Raw genomic sequence first — 27,516 nt, forward strand, 5'->3', positions numbered from 1 at the left:
CCATACTACTAATTCTGCTCTTTCCTAATTACAGCACGTTTTAATTCTGCCATTGCTTTCTTGGTTTCATTATATTTCCTTATCCTATCTACAACCTTTATTTTTTTTTGGCCTCTCGGTTCATTCCTTTTTCATCCCAGTTTATCATTCTACTCTCTGATCTTTTGTGATGCTCATATTTTTCTTGAATTTCATCAAGAACAAAAGTGGGTGCTCTGTAAAATTTACTTTTGTTCTCTATTAATAATCTTTCTAAAGAGTATGCTTTTCTTCTGTGTCCTGAGTTACACTCGTCTTGGTTTATGTGGTAGGACCTTTTTGTAGGGTCCACGTTGGTTCTGTTAGGCCTACGTGGGGTGGGTGGGCTCTCTTGGTTCCTTTGTACCACCCATCTGGGTGCTATTAGAATCTTGCTCTGGGCTGAGTGATGCCATGTACATCTCCACGTGCAGTTGTGGTCATGGGAGAGGAGTTTTTGTTTTTTTACCTTCTCCTATCACATTGAGGGTCATCTTCCCTGTTTTTCTAGACAGTCCTGCCCCCACGGCAGCTACGTGCTGTCTCTGTACCCTGCCACCTTTTCACGCTAATGCGTCCCACATCCAGAAGAGCCCCCGAAACCTTGTCAACTCTCTGCCAAATTGAAACCAGGGCTCCCTGTGCCAAAGCTTGTTGGGATTTGACGGAGAAGAGATAAAAATGATCGGCTATAGGAGCTAATGACATCCCTGTGGCCTTCCCAGGTACACTGTCCTCACCTGACTAGAGCCCCTCATCAAGAATGCCCGGGGGGTTACTTACTACTCCTCAAGGTAGTCAGTACGATACAAGGGTGGGAATGGTGCTCTCCTGCCACTTCAAGAGGGGACTATTCTGCTGAGTGATTTATGCTCTTGGGCATTCCTCCACATCTTTCCACCCTATCATTCAGACTAAGGCTACGTTTTACAACAGCATCCCCTTACTCAGCCCTTTCCCTGCCTCATCCTGCTTCCCTCACTTCTCTCCTGCAGCATTCCTCCAATATGGCAGATGTGCCCAGATCCTACGCAGTAAGGAGGGAATGGGAAGATGCGTGTGAAACCCCTGGTATATAGTGGGTGGTTAATCACTGCTGTGGCCCATCCCCCAGATAGTTACAAGACTACAGATAAAATCACTTGTTCAGGGCAATCTCTGTGAGAGACAGTCATCACAGTATTGTTTTTCAATTTTTTAAAAAAATATTTATTTTAAGAGAGAAAGCACACAGGCACGCACACGAGCAGGGTTGGGGCAGAGAGAGAGGGAGACAGGGAGAGGGAGAGAGGGAATCCCAAGCAGGGTCCATGCTCAGCACAGAGCCTGACATGAGGCTCAGTCTCACAGATTGTGAGATTGTGACCTGAGCCGAAATCAAGAGCCAGATGCTTAACAGACTGAGCCACCTAGGCGCCCCTCATCACAGCATTAAAGACAATAAAACTAGAATGAAATATCTACATAACAGGAATTTAAGGGTAATCCCATAGAATACTTCATGACAGAATATTATGTAGCCTCCATGCTAAAAAGAAACCTATGATGAAGGAAGTAAAGTAAGATATAGGCAGTTATACAGTTTATGAAATAATACCACCAAATCCTATATACCGAAAGAGCGGGGCCAGCTCTCAACTTTGTAGCAGACAACAGACAGAACAAAGCTTTGTCACAAGGATGACTGTGTCTATAGGCAAAAATAAGCCAAGGTACTTGGGGAGACACAGCTCTTCCTAATTCTGAGGCCGGAAAGAAATTTCGCCGGTGGGTCCTAAGTGAGAGGAACCTGCAACGTAATGACCCAAGTCACCAACCACATCCTTTCAGTTACCCCAGAGAGGAGTTTTACAGATCTGTCCTTGAGTCTGCCCCTTCCCCAAATCCACCCCCTACAAGACGATGGCACAGCACAGGAAATCCTATAAAAGACATTCTGTATGGAGCCAGAGATACTAGAACCCTAGAGATACTTGGTTCTCTCTTGACTGGGCTTACCCCAGGACAATTTTAGCTTACAGAGAATGGGAAGTGTGCCCTTCTCATAGTCCTTCTTGATCGTTTTTGTGACCTTCCCAACCCTGGCGTTCCTAAAAGCTATGAAGCAGCAGAGATTTGAGATAACCTCTTGTAAAGTTCTTGGAGCCCCATCACTATAGATCTCTCTATAGCCTTCAGGTGCCCCCTAAGCTGGGCAAGGTTGGTGTAATCCTGTCAAAACTGATGAGCTTGCCAGGATCTGTGTCTGAACAGACGTTTTCCCATGGGCTTGAAGGCACGCTCAGTGCTCCTCTGTGGGCAGGGCACGACTGTTCCTCAGAAAGTGATTTTGGTTCTGTTTAACACAGATGTCAAGGTACTGCAGTTCCATGTTGTAAACACGTTGAAAAGTGACAAGATTTGCCTTCAAAACTGCTGTCAAGAGTTAGAGCAACCACCGGGAAGGGTGAGGTCTGTCTGAGCCCACTCATTCCTGTTGCCTCCTGGTGACTCGTTCTTCCTTCTTCCCATAGGTGGTTCACTGAGTTGGATTACAGGACAGGAGAGAATACCAACTGCTTTTTCCTTTCTGAGTCACTCTACTTAAACTTCAATTCATTCAAGTACATTAGTTCATGCTGAAAAATTTACTCATTTCATGAAAGTAATTTAATTTCCTCAATTCACTCAAATATATCGTAAATAAACATGCCAAAGCTTAGGCTGACATACGTGACCCTTTCATGGAAACAGTCAAGTGCACCAGTGGTGATAACAGGCAGCGATTTGTCCTCATTTCTTATCTCGTTCCTTCCAACTACCGATGTACAACTGGAATTCTCTAGAACATGCGAGTGTTTGGAGAAGTGGTGAGACAAAACAGGAGGGGGAGGGTTCCACGAGACAAAATGGATGGGGGGGCAGTGTTAGATATGGATATCGCTCCAGCACCCTGTAGGTATCTACGGTTTCTTCTTTGGCCGCACCAACGCACCTTCTAAGTCCAGGAGGAGGAAAAATCCCCAGAGTTCCAAATGATGCCCCACATAATGAAACAGGCTTTGCAGAACCACTGCACGTTCCAAGCTGTGATGAAAGTCAGAGAACACACCAGACGGAACAAAGGCTCCCTTTCGGGGGTGCCTTCCTTACCTTCTGCCACATGTTGATAAAGAAGAGCTCGCGGGAAACATTGAAGGACACGTTGGCATCGTAGGCGTCGTCCCCAAGGTTTGAGATCGAGATGTTTAGGGAGATATTCTTCACAGCTCCCAAAGCTAGGTATGGGGTTTTCTCATCCACACTGTAATGAGCAATAAACAGCAATAAATGCCCTGAAGCTTTCATAACATCATATGAGGCATCAGAGGGTAGCTGAGGGTTGGGGGCAGAAACTCCACTGGGGTCAGAAGTACAAGTCCCAGGAAACTCATTCACTGGCCATGCATTCGTGGGTAAGCAGTTAGCTCCCATGGACCTCGGTTTCCTCATCTAACAGCCTAACTTGCTAGGCTCTTCTGGGGCTCACATCAAACTCAGAAAATCATAAGACATTTAATACCCTGGACATGGAATTCGGTCATGTATTCATTCAAGTATTTTTGAACACCTACTAAATGCCAATCACTACTACTGTATGTGCTAGAAGAAAGAACAGTGGACAGAGGTCTTGCCTTCGTGTGGCTTTAGGGAAACAGAAAACATACACAATGCAGCAAACGTACAGCATGGTCAGAACGTGGAGAAAATTCACAGAGAGTATGAAGGGTGGAGAACGTCAGATTGGAAGGGAGAGTGGGTTGTGATTTCAAATAGGGTAGTTGGGGAAGGCTCACTGGTGAGGTGACCTCTGAGTAGAAACCTGAAGGCATAAAAGGAGCAAGATACATAGACATCTGGGAACTAGCAAGGGAAAGTCGGGCCTGGCACGTTCAAGACATGCCAAGGAGGCCAGAGTGGCTAAGAGGAGTGAGCAAAGGGGTATGGGGAAGGAAACGGGCTCAGAGAGATGAAGGGAGTGGGGGCAGGCAGAGCATATGGGGCACTGTGGGACCTTCACAAGGACCTTGGTTTGACTCTGAGAGGAAGCTCCTGCAGGGCTCTGAGCAGAGGAGTGGTGTGACCCGACTTCCACATTTGAAGGCTCACACTGGCTGTGATGTGAACGGTCCGTGGAGTATGTGGTCAGGGGTGAGCAGGGAGTCTGGTTAGGAAGCTCTCGCAATAAACCAGGTGGCAGCTCAGACCACAATGGTAGAAGCTGAGGTTGTGAGAAGAGGTCGTGTCCTGGATGTGTTTCCATGGTTATGGCCAACAGACTGTGCTCACAGATTGATTGGATGAGGGGTATTTGGGAAAGAGAGGCATCGAGGATGGCTGCAAGGATTTTAGGTTCAACACGTGGAAGGGAAGAATTGTCATTCATTGACATGGGAAAGGCCATAGGTGTAGAAGGTTCAGCAGAAAAAATCCAAAATGACCGTTGGATCTTTAAGAAGAGGTGTTGGACAGCTGGATGCATACGTCTAGAAGGAGGGTCTAGGCCGGGGATACACATTTGGGATGGACTGGATACGATCACTGGGGAATGAGTGTAGACAGAGAAGAGGACTCACACGTGGAAACTGCAGATGGGGAGGAGCCACCGAGGTTAAGAAAAAGCATGACAAGGGAGGTAGGAGGAAAAGCAAGAGAGATGGTCTCTCTGTGGCCACAGAAGACATGTTTTGCCTGTTTTGTCAAATGTTGGCAGATAGGCCAAAATAACATGAAGAAGTAGGATTGGCCACTGGAATTAGCCACCTGAAGGTCACTGGTGATCTCAGTAAGAGCTGCTCGAGTGGAGTGATAGGGATGGAAGCTTGGAATTGGTTTAAGTGTTGGAATAGCCGAACAGATGGAAACAGTGAGAATACTCAACCATTTGGAGTTGGTTTCCTGTAATGGGGAGCAGAGCAATGGGATGAGGGCTGGGGGTGGGGAGTGGGCGCAAGGGAATCATTATCTTTTTCAAGATTGAAACTATGGTCGCACATTTGCACGATAAAGGGAAGGGACGCACCACAGAAGGGACAGTTGCTGGATGGCCTGGTGAACAAATGGAGGGGCTAGGACCAGATGGGACCAGGTGAGAAACCAGCCCACGGCACAGATGCGTTAGTAGATGGGTGTTAGAAACAAAGTGGAGGCTCCTTTGTGATTACGTCCATTTTGCACGGAAACAGAAGTAGAGTCAAAGACTGGGAAGGGAGAGGAGGAGGAGGGAATGTTTGAGGGGCGAAGAGGAGGGGGGAAATGGCAGCCCTGGCAAGTGGGGGAGCGAGTGGGCCGTCGGTGGGACGACAAGGGGATGAGGACAATACGAAGTGGCGGACTATCATGTGACGCACACTGTGGACAAAGTAAATTCACCCCGGTAGCCAATCTCTGGCCAACCACTTAAGGGATGACGTGATTAAGCTCACGCAGGTTCGTGTAATGGACAGTTGGTATTTTGGGCTGCTCAGCAAAATAATAATAACAATAATAAATAATAATATAAATGTATGACTTTAAATAATACAAAATACAATATAAAATAATAATAATTAAATGACACCTTCCTGTTTGGGAGGAATCTCAAGATAGATGGGAAGGGCACATCAGAAGAAAAGGGGCAGTCCCTCCCATTCTCCCCCTCTTGATAGCTAAAGTGTGGGCACCTGACTGTATGTAGTCATGTGGCCTCAGTATGCGCAGATGCTCCCAGCCAGGGCCAGGAATTTTGAGGGGTTCTCAAAGACAGCCACCAGGGCCCTCTGAGATCATCTGAGGTGGCTCCTGAGATGTTGAGGTGACATCCTGAGCTAAGCCTTATCTCCCCTGTTTCCTGTCCCCATTGGTTCTGCAGGCTTCCTGCCTATGCTCCGAACTGGCCCACAGCCTTCCAATAAATTCCTTTTCTGCATAACCAGCACATGTTTATTGTTGTTTGTAAGCATTAATATGGTGAATATAGCATGAAGGAGAAGAGAAAGATCCAAAATCTCAGTAGGCTATAATACTTTGAAGCACAGACTTTTGTGGAGAGCAATCCTCATTACCCAGCCATGAGGACAAGGCCTCACTTTCCTGCATCAGCAAGAATTAACATGTGCACCGAGAGATCTGATGGCCTTGCTTTTGGAAGCACGAGCTTTAAGGATCCAAACAAGATGTGGAAAATTAACTCAGAAAAAAAGCTTCAAATTCTTGAGTGGCCTCCAATAAATTAAGACCCTGACCTGAAGCTATTGCAGCAATGATTTATTATTGTTGGCCATTTTAATTTTTAACGATTGATGGGCTATTTCTGTCCTCCTGTTTGCTTTTGTGAGATTACAGAAGTAATCCTCAGGCCTTGAGGAGTTATGAGGGACTGATAAGCTTGCTTTCTCTCGAGAAGGAATTGCATACGCACTCACAGGTAGCCCAGTCGCCTCAGAAAGTAGCCAGTTTCCAAATGGAACATAGAGAAACAATATAGAAAAGCACAGGACCGTGGGGGCAGGGAGCTGCCTCCTCGTTCCCATTTTGTTGTTTGTGATCAGCCTCCTTTCCTCACGTGTAAATGGCAAGAGATCAGGCCTGGGACGTCTCACCTTCTCCAGCCCCCGGAGCCTGGGCCTCTGTCACTTAATCAGGCGAGCAAGGTCGTCCCTGGGCTTCCAGTCAAGTGATTCTAACGTGTCTCCATGATGAAGGGAAGCCAGGCGCCTTCCAGGGTGGAATGTGAACTCAGACTTCTTTAAAAAGGGGAGCCTGAAAGCTGGTTTTGCTCTTTCTCCACAGCTGAAAACCTATGTATAAAATAGTACGTCTCTGCTTCCAAAACTATTCTTAGAAATGAAATGAAATGAAATGTAATTTGCCTGGTGTTGGGCGCTTTGAAACATGTCAACTTTCTGAAACTTTACAACGCTGCGAGCGAGCGGTTCCTGACATTAGTCCCATTTTTAGAAGTGAGGAAATCGAGAAGCAGAGATAGAGGCTGGCCGAGGAGCTGTGCTGGGCTTTGAACACAGCACCTCCTAGGCCTTCAAAGCCCGCCCCCTTCCACTGCAAGCCCCTTCTGATCTCTCTCCTGGGGGAGAATAAATCTCCCTATTATAAACCCCTCCAGCCCATGTGCTCTGTCAGTCCTTCACAGCACTTACCAAGGTTGGGACGACACATTTATTTGTGTGGCTATTTGATTAAGAAATCTCTCTTCCCAATTAAAATCTAAGCCCCAGAAGGCAAGGACCCTGGTCTGGTTTTGGTCATCAGTGAAGTCCTCGAGACTCAAGACTTGTGCCTGGCACATAGCAGGTGTCCAGTGAACCCTTAAGGAATTGATGAATGAATGGAAATGCCCAACGTTCCCACAACAGCTCAACAGCTCAATCTTTGTATTTTACAGTTGAAGATGAGTCCCCCTACCCCAAAGGGGAACCCACTTTGGTCAAGGTCACAGAGCCATGCAGTGGCTGAGCTAGCACTAATGCCCAGTTCCCTTTGACATGAAGGTTGTCTGAGCCACAGCTCTTACATAAACTCCATCTCAGTCGGGAAGGGCTTTGGCAAGAAATGGCTTTTGATGGCGTCTAACAAGGACAGAACTCCATGAAGACCAATCCCTTTGACAGGACTGAAGGAGTAAGACAATCGAGCACAGGGGTTTTTGCCAAACACCCCATGGGTGCTTAGTTACTAAAGAACCACCCTTCTTATTTTCAGGAAATCTTATTCCCTGAGAAATTTTCCCATGAATTCTAATTTGCTTCTGCCGTCTTTTACATGAGTCATATCACTTTGTACACCAATCACTGGTGTATTCTTATGTGGAAAGTGTTACTAATAATAGTCAACATATGACACAAATCGTATAGTTTCTATAAAGATAATCTTACAGCACATATACAGCCCAATGGAAATATACTGCTCATCTCTTATAAAAAATAACATATGGAACTGCTCTAATACATCTTACAGCACCTTGGGCTTATATTTAAGTTTAGCATTGATTTGATGTTACTGCTGCCATCTCGGCAGCTGTGTGGTGCCCAGGAGTCACTGTGGAACCTGTTCTCTGACCTCACTCATCACCATACGGTAAGAGTGAGTGCCACACGACGCTTAATCTCAGGATCTTGAGTTTGAGTCCCATGTTGGGCATGGAGCCTACTTAAAAAAAAAATAAGAGTGCATCCCATTCCAAATTCCTTATTGGGTAAATGCAATACATTTCCGTATCAGTCATCATATACTGAATGACTAAGGCCACTGGGGTAAATGCTTTCCCCTCTACCATCAAGCAAACAATTTTATGCAAGTAATTTTTTGAGAAGGTGCTAAGGGAAGAAACCAAAGTAGCTTAAGGGTGTTTAATTATTAATTATCCACTGGATCATTTTAGATTTTCCTTAAGTCTTAAAGATAAAAGCTGTGACCTTATTTAAATATTTGTGGTTATAATCTACCTTCCATAAAACGCCTTACATAAAATGTAGCACTTTCATTTTCTTTTACTGCTAGCTTCAATCTAGCCTGAGTAAAGGATGTTAATGTGGGAGTTAATCAAGTGCATTCTAGTCAACTGCACTTAAGTTTTAAAAACCTGTTACATCATTATCATTACTGATCATGTACTTGCCACCCACAGCTATACTTAATAATGACAACCAGGATAATAGTATAGGGCAGCCAAGTCCATCCATTTTTAATTCCTGCCTTCACTCTTTCATCCACTTCCCTCCCTCCCTTTCTTCTAACCATCCATCCATCCATCCGTCCATCCATCCATCCATCCACAATTTTTTTTAAGACTATATTCTCAACATAGGCATCAGGGTACAGGTCCCAGACCCCAAGGAGTTCTCAGTCTAATAGAGGGGACAAACACATAAGACATGAGTTAACATCAACACGTGTGAAGCGCTGACCCAAAAACCTTCCTAGGAGGTCCCCTATGCTATGAGAGTACAAAGAAGGGATTCTTCAGGTCAGTGAGGGGAGCGGAGGGGAGGGTGGGGGTATTTGGCAAAGTATTACTGAGGAGGCAAACGAACCATGAGTCCTACAGCAATGGCAAGACAGCTCTTCCAACAAAACTGTTGCTAAGCTTGATTATACGGATACACACACACATGCGCACGCGCGCGCACACACACACGGAATCCTTAGTTTTCCACTCATGGAAATCATATTAAGAAGGGCATTGTGAAGCAGATCATATTCTCCCATAGGAGAAATGTCAAAACTGGGGGCGGCATTCCTGAGTAAGGATTCAGCATCCAACAAATCACAGATATCCTCAACAATGTGTCATAAAAGCACGGATATAAATTATAGCCACTGCAACTTATAATCATAGACAATGCTTCCTATTCTCACAAATGGGTAGACATCATAAAATCAGAAATGGAATTTGACAGCTGGATGGGGACTCGCTTGAGTCATCATTTTGCAGAGAGGCCAGAGAGTCAACCGCGTCCCTGCGGCCACTCAGCAGACAGCGGCGAAGCCAGGCAGCCCTCCCAACTCCCGTGGGAGGTCTGGTATTCCTCCCTGTGTTCTCAGTGCTCCTAAAGTAGAGAAAAATGCGATTAAACAGACTAAGATTCACATGAAGCTTCTTTGGCTATGATAAGATGAGCAATGAAATTGTGTTTGCCTTGTTGGCATCTAGAATATTTAGACTCTCGGGAGGTATCATCTCTTTACAAAAGCTCTCCGAGGTGCTTAGTTTCCTCTAGACAGTGTCCTTGAAATTGGAAATGATTGTGGATGCCTTTAGCAGCTCCTGTGGGCAACCTCCTCCTTGGCACTTTGTTGACAACTATCAAGAGGTTTTCAACTATAAGTGCTTAACATCACAAACGTGAAAAAACCATAAAGCCGCTGGTGTGGGTTTTTTTGCTCATCTGAAGTCTTCCTAGAAGGGGTATGTGCAAAAGTACCAGACAAATTGATTATGACGTGAAGGACATATACCACAAAGCTGAGAAGATGAGTCATGCCAAAGATACAGGTGCAGAATAAGGTGCAAAAAAAAAAAAAAAAATTCCAAGTAAAGGAATCACTGTAGGACTGTAGTTACCATAAGATGTTCCTGAGAGAGGTAGGAATTGAGCCACGTCTTAAAGGATGAAGAGCACATGGGTGGAAACAGGAAGTAGATTTCAGACATAGAAGGAAATAAATAACAGATAAAAGGATGGACGTGACTGAAATAATATGGAAAGGAGCAAGAAAAGGGCATCCTTAATAGTAAGGTAAGTGAGAGGCACGTAGGATATAGACGAGGCATCCAGAGTCCCATGAATCTCGAATGTCACAGTTTGGGGTTGGTCTTCTAGGCCAGTGAACCTAATCATGTAATCTTGAGTCACCAGTGTCAGGTAGTGCCGTAAGTAATTAATTAACAAATAATAAGGCACCAAGGTGAAAGTATTGTAGCCTATTGGCTATGGGTGGTTCTCCCCTTGTCCCTGGGGTCTCACCACTGTGGCCTGCACAGACTGCAATTCCATCTGCCAGCCTCCCCATCTTTTGCTGGAGGACTTCCCTCTGCAGGCTGGCAGAGTGCCAAAGAATAGAGTCCCTAAAGGCCCATCGCAGCTCTCGACCAATGACTGATGGCGGCCGGTGTGCAATGACCTCAGCCCCCTTGCCTACTGGGTGCGACAACTCCAAAGTACGTGTTCCAAGCCTATGCTGTCCCACATGGTAGCCACTGGTCACATGTGGCTTCTGAGCACTTGAAATGCAGCAGCTCTGAATCAGGTGTAAAACTCACATCAGATTTCTAAGACTTAGCACAATAAAATAAAGAAAAGGATGTAAAGAACCTCAACGGTCATTTTCATATTAATTACAAGCTTAAATGATTTTTTAAATATGTTAAATAACATTTTTTTCCCATGCATTTGTTTCACTTGAATTTTTCAGTGTGGCTGCCAGAAAATTCTACATTGCATAGGTGGCCTGCATTCTGTCTCTACTGGTCAGGACTGTTCCAGACTTTCAGTAAATTCTATGTATTTTACTTTCAACCGTATGGTTGGTTTATGATTTACCTTCGGTGGTACATATTTGTTCATGTTACTTGTCAAGTAGAGGTTTGGGGAAAATAAAGTACATGGGTAAAAATAAAATTCTCAAAAAAATAAAATTGATGATATTAGCTCCTAAAATTCACTTGCTTATAAAATGCTGTTAATAAATATTACGAAATTTCAGAAAAGAAAAAGCGTTCCACCACGTGTGCTTTTTTTCCCCCCCAGAGTAATTTTGTGGGCTGCCCACCGTTGTCCACTGTGCAGGTAAGCCTTCCCGGTTACGTGTCACTTGGTGGGAGAAAAGGAAGCCAGCACGTGACCTCAGCAATCAGCAATGTCTTAGCCTGACTCTGTCAGAAGCAGACCCTGACGCAAGTCTGAGAACGAGTCACTTATTCCTGAGGTGGTCCCCGAAAACACCGGTAGGGGCAAGATGGACTGAGACGTGCAGGGACAGGCAACCGAAAATGGGCGTGACATCAAGTCCGTCCCCTCTGTGGGCACCGGCAGCTTCGTGTTGCCGCGGTTTCCGGGGACTTACAGAATGTGCGCCTCAGAAGATCCCAACTGCGAGGGGAGGGAGGTATTTGCATGTGACTCCGGTCAGCCACTGGTCAGAGGCTGCTGCTGGCGGGGGGGGGGACGGTCCGTCCCCAGCGCCTCGGCCTGCTCCCTGGCGGGCAGAGCAGGCCAACACGCGGTTGCAAGAGCTGTTACGCAGGGCCTGCTGGGGGGTCTTCTCCAGCTTTAGGGGTGGACGCGTGACCCAGCGATCTGGCGCTGGCAGATCGGCTCAGTTGATCCTCTCTGCCCTGCCAGTCTGGAAGGGACACAAGGCCTGGGGAAACCCCAGCCCACCCCTTGCAATACCTCCTGCACACTTCCCTTCTGGAGCAACTGTTACGAGGATCCATCTGAGGTGTCTGCGTCTCCACTGTGGCTCCGGCCCACTCAGGCCTCAGTCCTGCCGAATGTGGTATGGGTGAACGAACACACCCGTTCCCCGGGCTGGCCGCCGGTGGGTGAGAGCAGGGGCACCGTACTAGTCGTCCGTGACTGGCAACTGCTCTTAAGGGTAAACACGCCGATTCTCTAAAGGTTGTTAACTGTTCTGAATACTGCCCCTGCCCCAAACCAGTGCACATTAAAGCAAGACAAAAGGACACCACCCTTGCTAAATCTGAGGGGTATATATTCCGGAGCTAACCCAGTGCAATCACTTTGGAAAGAATGACCCGCGATCAATCCGAGAAGGTCTAGACGACAACAGACATAAGTTTCTGAGCCCATCTCTGCAGGCGTGTGCTCTGTAAGGGACCTCCCTCAGCTTCCCAGCCTGGGGAGCCAGATGCTGGTTCTGCCAAGGCCCAATACTGGTGGTCACGGCATTTTGCCCCAGAATGTCATTACGGTGTTCATGCCTCAGCCTCTGTTCACCTTTAGGGGCTGAGACCTGTCACGGTCAAGCCTACTGCTGCTTCTGAGGGTGATTCCAAAGCCCCCCTGAATCCGTGAACACAAGCGTTTGCATTCAAAGAGCCAGACCCGAGGCCTCTCCTCTGTGATACGGGCAACTCCTCTATATAGAAAATTAGCCATCTGACCAAACAGCATTCGCAAAACCCCAACATTTCTACGGCTCCAAAGAAGAAAGCTGCTAAGCCCAGCCTTTACGGGTAAGATGCCAGGATAAATGCCCTCATCAGATTCTGTTCACGCTGAGTGTTAGACACCATGTTTTCAGACTCTTGATCCCTCTCTCTCAGCCTGTAGTAAGTTGGAGAAGCCATTCTTTCCCCGAGATGGTCATTCTCATGTGACAGCACTCCGGATAAGGAAACCAGAAGTATAGCAAGGGACTACAAAGGACTCAATCCTCATGCCATGTTCCAGCATCAGCTCTGAAATTCCTCTTTCCTATCCTCTTTCCTATAGGGATAGGAAATCATTTTGTCTTGCTGGCTTACTTTAGTCAGTGACTGCCTATTACTTAGTTTTCCTGTAGATCTCATTGATAAGTTATTTAGAATTCAAATACCAATTTTCACTGCTGTGAAAAATCACTATAGTTTCCGGATTTATAAGGTTCTAGCTATTAAGGCAAATATTCAGGAATTTATTTTACCTAACCAAGAGCACCAAAAACAAAAAACAAAAAAAAAAAAAAAACAAAGCTTCTTCTTTGGGTAAAAATATTTTTTGCAAAAAAATAAAAAAACAAAAAATCACCAAGAACTATCCAAAAAGTATATTGTATCCAAAAGGCACAATTCTAAATATGGCTAATAAATCAAATCTAACCTTGCATTACATTTTAATATACTCTAGAATGCTAGGAGTTGTTACCTCTGCCTGATTATTAGTCTTATTCCTGTGGTGACCCCAGAGCTGGCCCCACAGACACCCAGGCCTCCAGCCACCTCCTGTGGTTTACAGCCTCGTACCTGAACCACCTGCTTCAACCCGTTTGGTGCTCCTCATGCCGGCTTGCTCAAGACCCTCTCATTTCACAGCCTATGACGCATTTTGCTTTAAAACTCAGCGCCACATCTGGGAGCAGCCTGCTGCTCAGATGTCCGTGCCCTACCCCTGCCACCACTCAGCCCCTCCTCCAGCTGTCCTGCCTTTGGTCCCCCTGGACACACACCACAGGCTTCAGCTGACTCCCTTGGCTGATGTGCTCACACGGCTTGTCCCAGATCCCTACCAGGGCCTGTCTGGACACATGTCTGCTTCCATACACACTTAAAAAATATATAAACGGCAACCGTCTACCTTCATTTCTCCTTTTGTTTTAAATCCGTAACTTTAAGTAGCTTTAACAGTCATATTGTTTATACTCTCAAATGCCGCCTCAACCCGATAATGCTATCCTTAAACAGAACGCACTGGATGTTGGATGTAGGTTTTAAACTTCTCCAAAAATGGGTTATCACGCCATATAGTTTGAGACGTGCCTCACATCTCACCAGGCTTTATAAATCCCTTCTAATCATGCAAAACAGATCCATATGGTTATTAGCTCCAGAGAGAGATCATGAGGCACCTCGGGAAGGCACGTCAATTAAAGTTCACAGGGGGTCACCAAAATGATTCCAGGGACTGAGTTTCTGGTTTGAAAACCACTTATATGAAGCCAGAAACACCTCTGTCTCCCTCAAATGTACCCACCCGGGCCAGTTTTATGCTCATAAAGTGAGAGAAAAGCATATACTAACGTGATGCGAACCAAAATAGTGGTTTCCCTAGCAGCATTCAGATAATGAACATAAATTCAGATAACGAACGGTATTTAAAAAAAAATAAATAGCATGCCTATATCCTCACTGACTTTGCTAGCATCAATGTGGCCCCAAATCTGGCTCATTTAAGAACTCAGGTAGCAGTAGAATCAGCATTTGCTTTAATGGTCGTTCTTGATCCAAGAAGGCAAACATGAGAAGCCAGAGGGTCCGCCCTCCCCCGGCCCCATCTGTCTAACTGTGAAAGGAACTGCTAGTTCTCAGCTCACAGAGGAATTCAAATCCTCATCAGCCTTTACTTGAGTAGTTTCTGGAATCACTAAATCTTAGGACATCTGGAACAAATCAGGTCCACTCACTGTAACAACTGGATTAAGGACAAAGAATAGTCGGGTGGGTGGGGGGAGGGCGCAAAGGAATTCCCCAAATCTGCAGGCTGCTCAGAGGTCTGATGTCATAAGACAGGATGGCGGGCAGCGAAGTAGGACCCGACCGGGCAATGGCACGGTGCCACCCTCTACCCCACATACGCCGTTTCTTCAACCTGACCGCCACATACTCAGAATGTAAGAAGCTGATGCGTATTTCATGGAAGCTGGCAGGCCAGATAACTCAAGAGAACCCAAGTCAGCAGGGCCACTGTGGTCCCTTGACAAGTAAGTCTGTCGTGGCTGTAATTTCTCCTTGCTTCGAGCCCAAGAAGCAAATGGGAGACATAAATGGTCACAGACAATAAAACGTGTTGACATTACAAGCCTCCCTGGATTCGGAACCGTTCTTCCTGTGAGGTGAGCAGCCATAGGAACAAGGAGAAAACAGCTCTGCCCACCTGGGTCCTCTGGATCTCCCTGAAGCTAGAAACAAGAATACACATGGCAGATTCAGCATGTCCAACAACCACGAATGTGCCCCTCTGTCCACAACGTAGCTGCCACGTTCACCCCAAGCTCAGTTTCTCTGCTGTGGGCCTGAGGCACTAGTTTCCTTGAGCTCATCAAAGGTCTGACGGGAAGTTACCTGTGCCTTTAATATAACCCAAGAACAAGGAACGGTTGTTTACGACAATAGCTTTCTAATGAAGTCCCCGTTGTGGGTATTACACTAAAAATCTCTCTACTCCAGTGGGCAAGGCAAAAATATTTGCTTCTCTAGTATGTATCTTTTCCTGTAATCAGGAAAAACTTCTGAACAGGGGTTTTTATGGCACCAGATGCTCTTGGTGGTCTACTGAAATGAACGGTCCCCTTATCAAAGTAATGTTTTAAAAATGCATAAAATGAAAAATCAGATTACAAAGAAACCAATCATCCAAAAAATGATAATTATATTTTAAGATGTGTGGTTTAGCAATATGTGTTTTGTTTTGTTTTGACAACATTAAGTAATAAGATTTGGCGGTGGGTCTAGTAACCACCATAACTTTGAAGTAGGGGTGAAGGTAAGTGATATTTTGAAATATCTTCGACATGGTAAGTTGATAGGAAAACATCAGTGATTTCTATGTGTGACAGTCACAGGTCCTGCTAGTATTCCTATGCTTTGGGGTCTATGTTCATAATCGAATAAAATGCTGCATTTCAGCTTAGAGCTAGTGAAAATAAAGATCTGATTGTTTTCCTCTTCAAGTTCACAGACCCCACGGACTCTATGCACAGGTCACTAAGGGGATGTGAACCCAGGCTAGAGCCTCTGTCCTGTGGGCAGGTGGGGGGGGGGGCTGGTTTAATGAGGGGAAGGAGAGGCCACACTGGGGGAGTGAGGAGAGACAAGAACGACATTTTTGAAGGATGAACAATAAGATATTTGCAGCTGCTGTGGATTTCTTTCACCTCAATTCCACTGTCCCTGGACTAACAATGAACCTGGGGAGGCTGGCGGGGAGGTCCACAAGTGAGAACCTTCTCCCTGGCTTAGAAGCTTAAATTGTTTGTGTTTTTCCACACTGGGCGGGGACAAAAGGAAACGCTTTAAAAATTGTCTTTCAGTTTTCTTCTTGAAGAAACACAACTGTTGCCAGAAGTAATGGCATTCACGTCTTGTTCAAATTTCATTATCACAGGAAACATTCTAAAAAAGAGCCCAGTGCTCCCGGCGAGGAGGGCTGATTTATTCCATCTGAGTATCATGTGTTCCCTCATGTACTGAGGACTCTAACTGCTTTCAGTTTCTACCACTCAGGACATTTTGCAGTGAAAGCCATTTCTCACAGGGGTACCCCTCTCCTGTTAGCCCTCGTGTCTGCACAGTTCTCCTTCTTTAAAAATTATTTTTTAAATGTTTATTTATTTTTGAGACACACACACACACACACACACACACACACACACAGTGTGAGTGGAGGAGAGGCAGAGAGAGAGAGATACAGAATTTGAAGCAGGCTCCAGGCTCTGAGCCGTCAGCACAGAGCCCGATGCGGGGCTTTGAACTCACACACTGCGAGATCATGACCTGAGCCGAAGTCGGACGATCAACTGACTGAGCCACCCAGGCGCCCCTGCATAACCCTCTTAAAAAAAAAAAAAAAAAAAAAAGTCCCAGGGACAAAGCAACCAGAAGTAATCCTAAAGACACAGAATCCCACTCACCCCCTGAAGGGACCTCCTACACGTGACTCCACAGGCCTGGTTTTTAAAAATCCCTAAAACCTCTCCAATTCTGAGAGGGCAGGTGAAAAGTCCATTGGCAACTATTTCCCCCCACTGATACCTGACAAACACATTAGATTTAGTTTCCTCCTGAAACGCACAGTCTTAAAGAAAGAGATCTAAGAATGGACAAATAAAACCTGAGGTCTGAGTGCTACAGCCTGTCAGGTGGGTTTCTTCGGAAGCAGTCTCTCCCGGGGATTCAGGCGGTTCTATCAAGGGATGCCCTGAGGGGCAAGGGGCCATGGAAGGAGGACAGGTGGGGAAGGAGCTGAGCAGGACCATGGTCTTGGGCAGGGTCTAGCCTTGGCCTGGTTCACATGGGGCACAAGGTACAGCATGGAATTAGCTGCACTTGAGATGGGGAGGCTGGCTGTTTTTACCCCAAATGAGTCCATCACTGGCTGAGAGCTGCCCCGGGGTGGGTATAACCTCCCAGGCAGGGCGACTGCTGTGAGAAAGGGCCATTCTCCAGACCAGAGGCGGGGCAGCTGGGAGCTCTTAGCAGCCAGCACTTATGGCAGCTGCACAGTAAAAGGGACCCGGGGGTGACCCCAACAGCAGCCAGCCAGCCTCATCACGTTTGGGTCAAGATCACCCAAGCATGGAGTCAGAGGAGCAGGATCACGGAATCCAGAAGTCCTTGACACAGCATCTCCCTTCTCAGGGCAATCGCAAGGATCCGTGACTTCCGGGCAGGACATGCGACGCCCAAGCTTGTCACCTTTGCCTCTGGGGGAGGAGCCAGGAGCCGCAGGGGACAAAGCAAAAGGATGGTCCCTCCTCAGCTGCAGGTGTCTGTGGTTCTTCCTCTGTGGAGAGCAGCAAGGCCAATTTCTGATTTGCCAGGGGCCACATCAGATGGCTCAGAACAAACTGGGGAAAGATGCTACCAAGGGTGTGTGTACCAAGGCAACAAGAAAAGTATGTGCGGGGGGCGGGGGGGACATTTACCGGTGGCAAGAGACCACAGACCCAGTCACAGGACACACTGCAAAAGTCCTAGCACAGACATAGCAGGTGGCTCCCTGTCTGCTCTCGGCTTGAGAAGCAAAGGATCTAGCTGCCACCTTCTCTTCGCTGCTCCTTTTCGTGGCTTAAATGGCCACGGAGAAGGAAAGTAACAGCCATATCACTTGGACCCTGTGGGAAAGATGCTTCCACATAAAACCTCCGACGGTTGGCTGTACTTGAAAGCCAAGGAAAATGCTACCAAATAACATTTTATTAGGTACACCTGTGACGTAGACCCAGCCTCCCCAGGTCGCTCAGGAGGGAGGTGGGCTATGTGCAAGCCCTTTCCCAGCAGCGTCTGTGGTTGCCATGGTCACCCACAAGCCTGCCTTCAGCAGGATCCGTAAGCTCCTTTCTGGATTCCCCAACCTCTCAGCATCCAGATGGAAAATCCCCATGTGTGCTCAGCTGGGGGAGGGCTGTCCCTGAAATCTAGTGTTTGTTGGGATAGATTTCTGCTGCTCTTGGGCGGGGGGAGGGGGGAGTAGGTGGTGCTGAACACGAAGTGACCTCCCCTCCATGTTTTCCAATCTGCCTAACAAGGGAACACGGTCAGTTCCTCAGGCGGTGACCCTGAGTTCACCTTCTCAAAGAATCAGCGACCCACTGTCCGCAACCTCACGCTGAGGCTGGTAGGCCGTTTAGGAAACTACAGATCAGGTCCTCCCTGAGATAGGAAGGAAGTTCCTCAAGTCATTTCCACTTGGTTAGCGAGGGTGGCACAGTGGGCGTGAAAGCGAGGCCAGGTTCCCCAAGCTGCCGTGGCTACTTAAAGACAGAGGCCATGGGTCTAATGGCCAGGACGCTAGACTGGGACTCAGGAACCTACCAGCAGGTGTTTTTCCTGCCACTGCCATTTAACTTTCTTTTTGACCTCAGGTAAGTGACTCAAATTCCTACCCGCTTCCTGTTTGGAACCCGAAACCCTATGGTTCCAAGTACGTCCATGAAAGCCACCAACCACGAAGGACCTGTGAGCTGGGCTTGTTTCTGCCCTGCCTGAGTCACTTTAATGGGGACAGCATCTCAGAGCCACAGGGTGATCCTCTGTGCTCATCCCCAGGCTGGGCTGGAGTCAGGGCTCCAAAGAAACACTTAGTCCAGTTCCACTCAGGTCCCTCCCAGGATGATGGAGGGGCCAGAGGTCTTATCCTCTGCCACTCGGATGTGCCATGGACACACCCTTACCTGTCTTTCCTGCTGTCCTCAGGAAAATGGGAACAAAGCTCCTATCCTTGTGCCTGGCTCTTGGGTTTGCTCTAAAACCAAATGCTCTTCAACACATGGGCAATACTTGGTTCTGTTTGCAAGAGAAGAGACAAAGGAATAGAATACAGACAAACGCAATAGGAAAGAAAGTTACCATAGTAATGGAGAATGTTGGGTATTTGGCAAAACGTGGAAAGAAAGCATTCTCGGGAAGTTGAAGGGAAGAAGCCTGGGGGGGGGGGTCAAAGGTGGTATAACACTCCTGCTAGAAATTCCAGAATAAATTCATTAACTGAGATTCTTTGAGAAAGTGGGTGTAGCAGACATAATCCATGCACCTACTGCCCCCCTCAGACTGTTCCAAATGTCCTTGTTGACTTCCAGCTGCCAGTGTTTGCTTCTTTGTATCCAAGGGTCTTTTTCTAGAGCCAGACAAGGCTGCTGCCTGCCACAGGTTGGGAGTGCCAGGGAATTAACTGTCCCTACCTTCCCAACCCGAGAGCAGCCCTCAACCAATGACTGTGAGTCAAACACCCCAGTCCCTTCACCCCTCTGCTGCAATGCCTATGGGGTGAGCGTTTTCCACCTTTCCTTCACATGTCCTTGCAGGATGAAGCTACTATCCACAGTGGTAGCCGGGTATGACGAACTGACTGATGGCCTCTGTTCACATCCTTTGTCATGTGACATTGCAGCCCCTCCCGTCAGGAAGTCAAGTTTATGTCCCCATCCCTCAAATCCCGTTGGCCCTTTGGCTTCGCTTTGGCCTACAGAATGTGGCCACGAAACTAGACTTCACGAGTCTTTGTGCGTCGCTGTTCTAGATTTCAGACCCCCGCCACACAGTAAGAATAAGCCTGGGCTAGCCTGCTAGAGGATGAGAAACCTTGTGGAGGCCAATGGCGGAACCCCAGTCAACAATAAGCCAACTGCAAGCCGAGGCAACTAGCCAATCTACACTTGGCTGCAGATCCATGAGGGAGCCCAGGAGACCCCCAGGCCCAAATGGCTGAGCCCAGCCTAAAGAGCGGACTCACAGATTCAGGAGATAAATAAATGGCAGTTGTTCCAAGGCATGAAGTTTTGGCACTATTTGTTACACAGCAATAAGTAACTGGTACATTGGGTGTTGCACTGTGATACGGTGAATCTTCCCTATTTGTTTCCACCAAGCCCGGCATATCCACAGCGAGTGCTCTATTATTATTTGTCACATGAGTGAATATACTAGCACTGTGTCACCTCCTGTCAGGTGAGTAGAAGCTATCTACCCTGGATCTTTCAGTCTCCCTTCCAGTGTGCGAATGTCTCTTTGCTTGCCTGACTCTGCTGATTACCTTCCCAGGGGCCTAAATCCTACCCTCTGCTTAGGTAACTCCTACCGAAGGACCACCCACATGTCCATTCAGCCTTGCTGTGTTCCTGAAATGTGGGAGACACGCCTGCTGCCCTCCATTAGGGAACCCGCATCAGAGCAAAAGCAAACTCATTCTGAGAGAGGGCAGTAAAGATGAGCAATCCTTTGACTCATTCAAAAACTCCTCTTCATTGGAGCATTTCATTTTTCTTTCAAGAATACACCCTTGAAAAAAAAACCATCCCTGTTTCCAGAGACTCCAGAAACAGCCATTGCAAAAGCCAGCTGCTCCCAATTAACAAACTTCTTTTGCATCCCCCCCCCACCTCCCCCAGATCTGGGACAGACAGCGAAGAGAAAAGAAACAGTAAATCACATGGTTGATATTCTGGCAAAGGGCACACGTTTTCCGTGTTTCTGACCAGCCTCCAATCATCCTCTTTCGTAAAATAACAACAACAACAACGATGATGATGATGTTATGATGATAATGACTGAGGAAACTGCTCACGTGACAGCCACGAGCTCATGGTCAAATCCGAGGCCTGCCAAGGAGAGGAAAATCCAACCTATGTGGATTAAGGATGGGTGACTCAATGCAGAGACCACCACTGACCCAGCAGGACGGGCAGTGGACCCCTCCAGGGAGAAGAGCTGTTGAACGGAGCTCCACATGTCCGACAGCACGTGAGGAAGCATGAGCGGGGAACGGATGGAAGCCATCTTGAAAATGGCTTCTTTAACCTCTCCACCTCCTTTCTGAATGGAACTTCTCACACAGAGGATGACTCTCTCCCCAAGGTCCCCAGCCACGGTACTTCTGGTCCAGAGACAGTGGTATCAGACCCCAACAGCAAATAGTAGACATTCCCAGCTTCAATGACTTGAGCCAGTAACCCAGCTTTCCTGAGCATCTGTATCCTCCCCACTAAAAAGAGTGTAATAGTTTTTATCTACTTCTCAGTGTCATGGAGAGGACTAAATGAAACAATAATGCTAACTCATTTACTCAGTGCTTATTATATGCTACGCACTTCTGGAAGTACTTAAATATGTTTTAAGTCATTAAACGCTTAAAATAACTTGCTAAGGTATTGCTATTATTTCTCCCATTTCATAGATGAGGGCACAGGTGCAGAGACATTAAGCAACTTGCTCAAGGTTGCACAGCTGGTAAGACACTACGGTGTGCTTAATGTATACCAAATACTCTCTAGAGGATCTGGTGCACGGCAGGTGTTCCAGAAACAGGGGTCTCTTCCCCTTTATCTACCTGCCGTGCCATGGATGATTCTGGCCACTTTGCTACTTTTGAGAGAAGAATAATTTGTTTCAAGTTCTAAACAGCTCTCTGCGTGCAGCGCTCCTCCTCTTGAAGCCTGATTTTTCATGGATGCAGTGGTCTCCCCACCAAGGATTCTGGGAAATGCTCCTGACCCCCCACCCCCACTGTGGTAATAGCATTGCTAAGGCTACAAACATTGGACCATTAAATGTGGCCACTAGATGGTTCTTCTAACTTCGTAAATATTTTACTGTGTTTCTTCAGTTCCCTTAAGAGTTCTTTCATTATTCCAGTTGGCGAGCCAGAAGGCACTGAAATGTTCCACTGGTCTCCTATGGGATGCATCTAGATAGACAGATAGATCAACTGCCATAGTCTATATTTCTTTTTCTTTATCTTAATCACACGTGATATAGTCTTAGGTACTGTAAGTATTCAGACAGACAAAACAAAACAGTTACATCATTTCACAAATGGAGTTTTCAGTTCTGTTTAATAGAAACAATCTAAACAGCTTCATCCCTATTCCTGGACATTTTGGAAATGGCATGTTTTGGAAATAGGCTCAAGACCATTAAAGACTGTGAACTCTAATTAAAAGAGTTTGATTGCTTTAAGAGACAACAGGCCTGCCAGAATTCATGCTCTCCGGAGAGAAAAATAAAAACATCATGAGTCCTCGTCACAGATAGCATTTCCTGGCTTGATCCCCGGCCACTCTGGGGGACCCAATCATTCCCAGATGTCTTTCCCTCCATCCTCTCCAGACAAAGCCTCCTCAGTCTGGTGGGTACTTGGCTGCTTCCAGCCACAACACCTTGTCTGCACCCTCCGCCCAGTCATTGGAAGGATCTTTCTCGGTTACCACTTGGCTTCAACTTCTCAGTACCGTGGGTCACAGCGAACACGAGAGCCAGGTTCTAGAGACGCTATGAAATGCATAACTCATGTCCAAGTTGCCCTTTTGAAATAGTTGGGGAGACACCATGGTGGAGATCAACAAAACATGTCTTCTCAGCCCAACGCTGCCAAGGGGATTCTGTGCCTGGACAAAGGGCAGTCACCCCATGGACCTGTGCCAGGGACTAAGAACTGAGAGGGATGGCTGACTCAAAACCCAAGCTTTTGCTGAGTGGAAGAGAGGACAAAATGACCCATCCCACGTCAGTCTCTCTCAGTCTTGCCTCATCTCTCACTGTGTTCTCCTGACCCCCTCCTTCACTCCAGACACCTGCAGATCTCATGGGAATCAGCCCTCCACACTGCCATGCCTCTGCTCACATTTTCCCTCTGCCCAGGATGCCCGCATCCTCCTCCTCACTCCCTTCGTTCCTCCCCTTGGAAGCTGCTCTCTGGTCCTACAATGACCCATCTGCCTCTCTTCGAGCACTGACCAGGTGGGGCCACCATCACCCAGCTGTCCTCTCCAACCCACACTGTGCATATCAGGAGAGCAGGGCACACACACTGTTCATTTCTGCAGCTTGGAGCCCAGTTCTTGACTTGAACAATGAAGAGGTGTGCAACCCACCTGGGGCAGAAATGATAACCAGAGCAGGTTGTTTCTGATTCTGGCCACTAAGCCTTTGTCAACCAAATTCAGACCTTGGCTTCCACCAGCAGTTTATGGACTGTGCCTTCTCTCACTTTGTGCCTGGCTCTACACGAAGGTCCAGGGAAATGCAATGTAATTGGAACTACCATTTGGTTTTGTATGTTTCCCTATCCAATTACCAATTAATGTTTCTCTGATGACTCTTTTGGGGACAGCTATGGGCCCAAGATACAATGAAGGTTTAATGGGGGATCCAGACAAAAGGCTATTTTGAGAGACCAGGGGGCCTCCCAGGAAATAACTCATCCTAAGGAGAGGCTTAGACCTTTCATCCAAGGACACTGCTTCTGAGATTCAGAACATCTCCCCACCCAGTCTAGGTCACATGTCTGCGTTGAGGATGACGGAATTATAAGAAAGAGACACAGAATCTGAAGCAGGCTCCGGGCCCTGAGCTGTCAGCACAGACCCTGATGCGGGGCTCAAAGCCACAAACTGCAAGATCATGACTTGAGCTGAAGTCGGACGCTTAACCGACTGAGCCGCCCGGGAGAGCTGCCTTCTTCTTTATGTGGTGGTACAGCAGATTGTCTCACGGGTCCCAATTTACCCCTCCCTATACTTATGCCCTTTGCTCTGTGACTTTGCAGTTCCTCTCACTAAAGGGGCACAGAATATGTTCCTCTCCCCTGGCTTTGGGGTTGACCATATGACTTGTGGTGACCAACAGAATAAGGCTAACGTGAGAGTACACCAGGTCTGAGCCTAGGCCTTAGGGTTACTGCATGTTTCTGCTTGCCCTCTGAAGTGTCACCTTGCCACCAGAAGAATATGCCCAGGCTAGCCGACTGGCTCCAGCAGGACAATGAAAGACACATGAAGCGGAGCTAAAGTGGATCACCCGAGCCCAGCCGAGATCAACCTACCCTCTGTTCACCCCCACATGCACGGGCGAGTCAGTCAAGATCCAGCTGAGTCTGACCCTCCACCGACCTGAGGATGCATGAGAATAAATGATTGCTGTTTTAAGCCATTGAGTTTGGAGACGCAAACTCCAAATGATTGCTGTTTTAAGCCATTGAGTTTGGAATGCTGGTCACGCAGCATTCTTCTGCGGCTGTAGCTAGCTGATACATCGGGGGGGCTGGGTCCTGGCCATCATACCCGTCATTCTCAAATGATTAATTACTGGGCTCACAGAGCAGAACTCATTCTGATCAACACCCCTGAGGGGCCAGGGAGGGGCAGCGGAGGCAGTTTTAAGCACAAGGTGTCTTATTGGCCCTGAGCTTTGGGTAGTTATCTTAATACATGAAAAGTATAATTGAACAGAGATAGATTTGCCCATATCCATTAATGGGCAGCGAGAACATCAGGACTTCTGTAACCTAATATTTAACCTTGGAGCAAGTGACATTTTTCCCACCGCTCAGGGTTTTCTGATCCAAAACAAATTTCCAACATTTACAGTCTGCCTCAAGACAAAACAAATTCATAGATTTTTGTTTCACGTGACTTTTTCCCTAAAACACTTTTTGGAAGACCTATTTAAAACTAAGAGTAATGACCTGATAATTTATGAACTTTCTGTAGAACTGGTTTCTCTTTCCAGAAAATTCTTCTTAATGTTAAAAAATTCCAATATCCATTTCATTCATTTGAAGTAATCTTCTAAGCTTGGCAAAACACATGCCGTTTTAATGCACTATTCTTATCCTAAGTAAAAGTAATGTGAATGAACATTTAAGTGGTTTAGGGGAGTATTGTTGGAGGAGAGGAGGGTGTTACACCATCTTCTGCCCAATAAATGCAAACAAAAGAATCTTACTGTTACTTTCCTTTGATGACTAATAGATTATTTATCAACAAGTAAGTATTTATCAAGTAAGTATTTATCAAGTAAGTATTCCACTGCTGTCACTGATAGACGAGGCACTGATAGACTGAGGTTCAAGAGGGGATATTTCTTACATTTCACCCAAACGTAACTTTCATGGTTACAAATACGGGACAGAGGCGCCTGGGTGGCTCAGTTAGTTAAGCGACTTCTGATTTTGGCTCAGGTCATGATCTCAGCCTGGTGAGATCAAGCCGCACGTTGGGCTGCACACTGGGTACGGAATCTGCTTGGGATTCTCTCTCTCCCTTTCTCTCTCTGTCCCTGCCTCACTCTTTCTTCCTCTGTCAAAAACAAAAACAAAAACAAAACCCAGGGACGCCTGGGTGGCTCGGTCGGTTGAGCATCTGACATTGGCTCAGGTCATGATCTCATGGTTCGTGGATTCGGGCCCCACCTTGGGCTCTGTGCTGACAGCTCAGAGCCTGGAGCCTGCTTCAGATTCTCTGTCTCCTCTCTCTGCCCCTCTCCTGCTTGTGCTGTCTCTCTCTCTTTCTCTCTCTTTCTCTCTCAAAACTGAATAAACATTAAAGAAAATTAAAACAAAACCAAACCCAAAAAACAAAAAAAAACAAATAAGGGATAGAGTATGACATGTTAGAGAATAACTGTCACAAGTGATGACTCTTTGTGAGAAGTGGTAACAGACACCTGGAGAGACTTTCTGGCCCCCAGGCTAAAACAATCTTTCAGAAGAAACTGTCCCAAAAGGACACCATTCTCTGAAATGTGGCCAGATGACTCAGGACCAGCACCTTCGTTGTACAAGAAATCTAAAGTAAAAGGTTGGCAAAGAGGAAACAGAAGGCCTCTGTGTGGTTTACCCTTGCCTGGGGACCCACATATGGTGGGAAGAAAGCCTGAAACAATATGGACTGTTTACTTGAGTCAGGACAGCCTGCCCCTCTCCTTCACCCCCTTCCTCCATAGAACCTTTACCTGTTGTTAAAGCAAATGCCAGTGTTAAGTGCCAGGTGGCGGGAGCGGGGGGGGGGGGGGAGTTTTTTCTTTTTTTTTTAAAGAATCTTTATATAACAGTAAGTCGCATTACAAGAAATGTCCCAATTAAATACTGGCAGTTTCTTCTGGTTCAACCTAACACAACGAGTCAACAAAAAATAGCTCCTCCTTGGGGCGCCTGGGTGGCTCAGCCGGTTAAGCGTCCGACTTCGGCTCAGGTCGTGAACTCGCGGTTCGTGAGTTCAAGCCCCGCTTCGGGCTCTGTGCTGACAGCTCAGAGCCTGGAGCCTGTTTCAGATTCTGTGTCTCCCTCTGTGTCTCTCTGCCCCTCCCCCGTTCATGCTCTGTCTCTCTCTGTCTCAAAAATAAATCAACGTTAAAAAAAATTTTTTTTAATAAAAATAAAAAAATAGCTCCTCCCTTCCCCCCACGTCACACAGATCCAGGAATGAGAAACATGGGCTACATTGGGAGGTATGTGGAATTGTAAAGAAAACAAAAAGCGAATCATCCCATCCGTATGACAGCTATTGTGAAAATGCTCGCAGAACATACACTCTTTTAAGCTGTAAGATGCCCTTGTCACCCACCAACTCTAGTGACCCTCTTCGGTGGGGAAATGGGCACATTCCCGCTTTGGGCCTGGAGGCAAGACACTCTGGAAGCTCTCAGAACGAGGTCGTGGGAGGAGCCCCGAGTTACCTGGAGAGCAACAGCTGACCCCGAAGCTGCAGGTCTGTGGCACAGTCCTCTGAACGGCAATTCCTTTCGAAGACGGTCTGGGGGGAGATAGAACAGGAAGGACAGGATTTAACGGCAAAAGAGTACACACCAGCCAACCACGTCCTTCTAGATGGGCGGGAACGCTTCCCGGGGAACCGGCACCCACGCCCTCCCCGCCCACGAAGCCAGGCTCCAAGAAAGCCCGGGTCGGCGGTGGCCTTGGCTGCGGAGCGCGTTCCTTATCTGATTCACTTCTCAGTGTGTGGAGAGGCTTCTTCGGGTGGTTTCCTCAACACGGGTACATGGCAGGTGTCCTTTCCACCTGTGAGAAGATCTTTAAATGCTCTCAGACGTGAGTTTGTAAGAGTCCGGTCGTGTAAAGAATTCTTCGACGACAGCGGGGTCATTGTCTTCTGTCCGCTGTCTTGGGAAGTGGGGAGGCAGAAAATCTCTGCTTGACGTGGGTTCCGCCTGAGCGATGGGATTTCATCATCTTAGTTTCAAAGAGAAAAGTCAAAGGCAATGACGCCATTAGGCTGAGGGCAGCACACCGGGGCGGAAGGGACCCTTTC

At 47.1% G+C, this 27,516-nt stretch overlaps 1 protein-coding gene across 1 annotated transcript in view; it reads right to left on the minus strand.

The window, feature by feature from the left end:
• The window catches only part of ITGA9 (integrin subunit alpha 9), a 345,274-nt gene that overhangs the window by 126,223 nt on the left and 191,535 nt on the right, over nucleotides 1-27,516 (minus strand). Inside the window, 2 exon segments of the mRNA XM_045436561.1 lie at nucleotides 3,151-3,301; nucleotides 26,924-27,000. Coding sequence (XP_045292517.1) covers nucleotides 3,151-3,301; nucleotides 26,924-27,000 — 228 coding nt within the window.

The sequence above is a fragment of the Leopardus geoffroyi genome, chromosome C2 (assembly GCF_018350155.1).
Source record: "Leopardus geoffroyi isolate Oge1 chromosome C2, O.geoffroyi_Oge1_pat1.0, whole genome shotgun sequence".
NCBI classification, from domain to species: Eukaryota; Metazoa; Chordata; class Mammalia; order Carnivora; family Felidae; genus Leopardus; species Leopardus geoffroyi.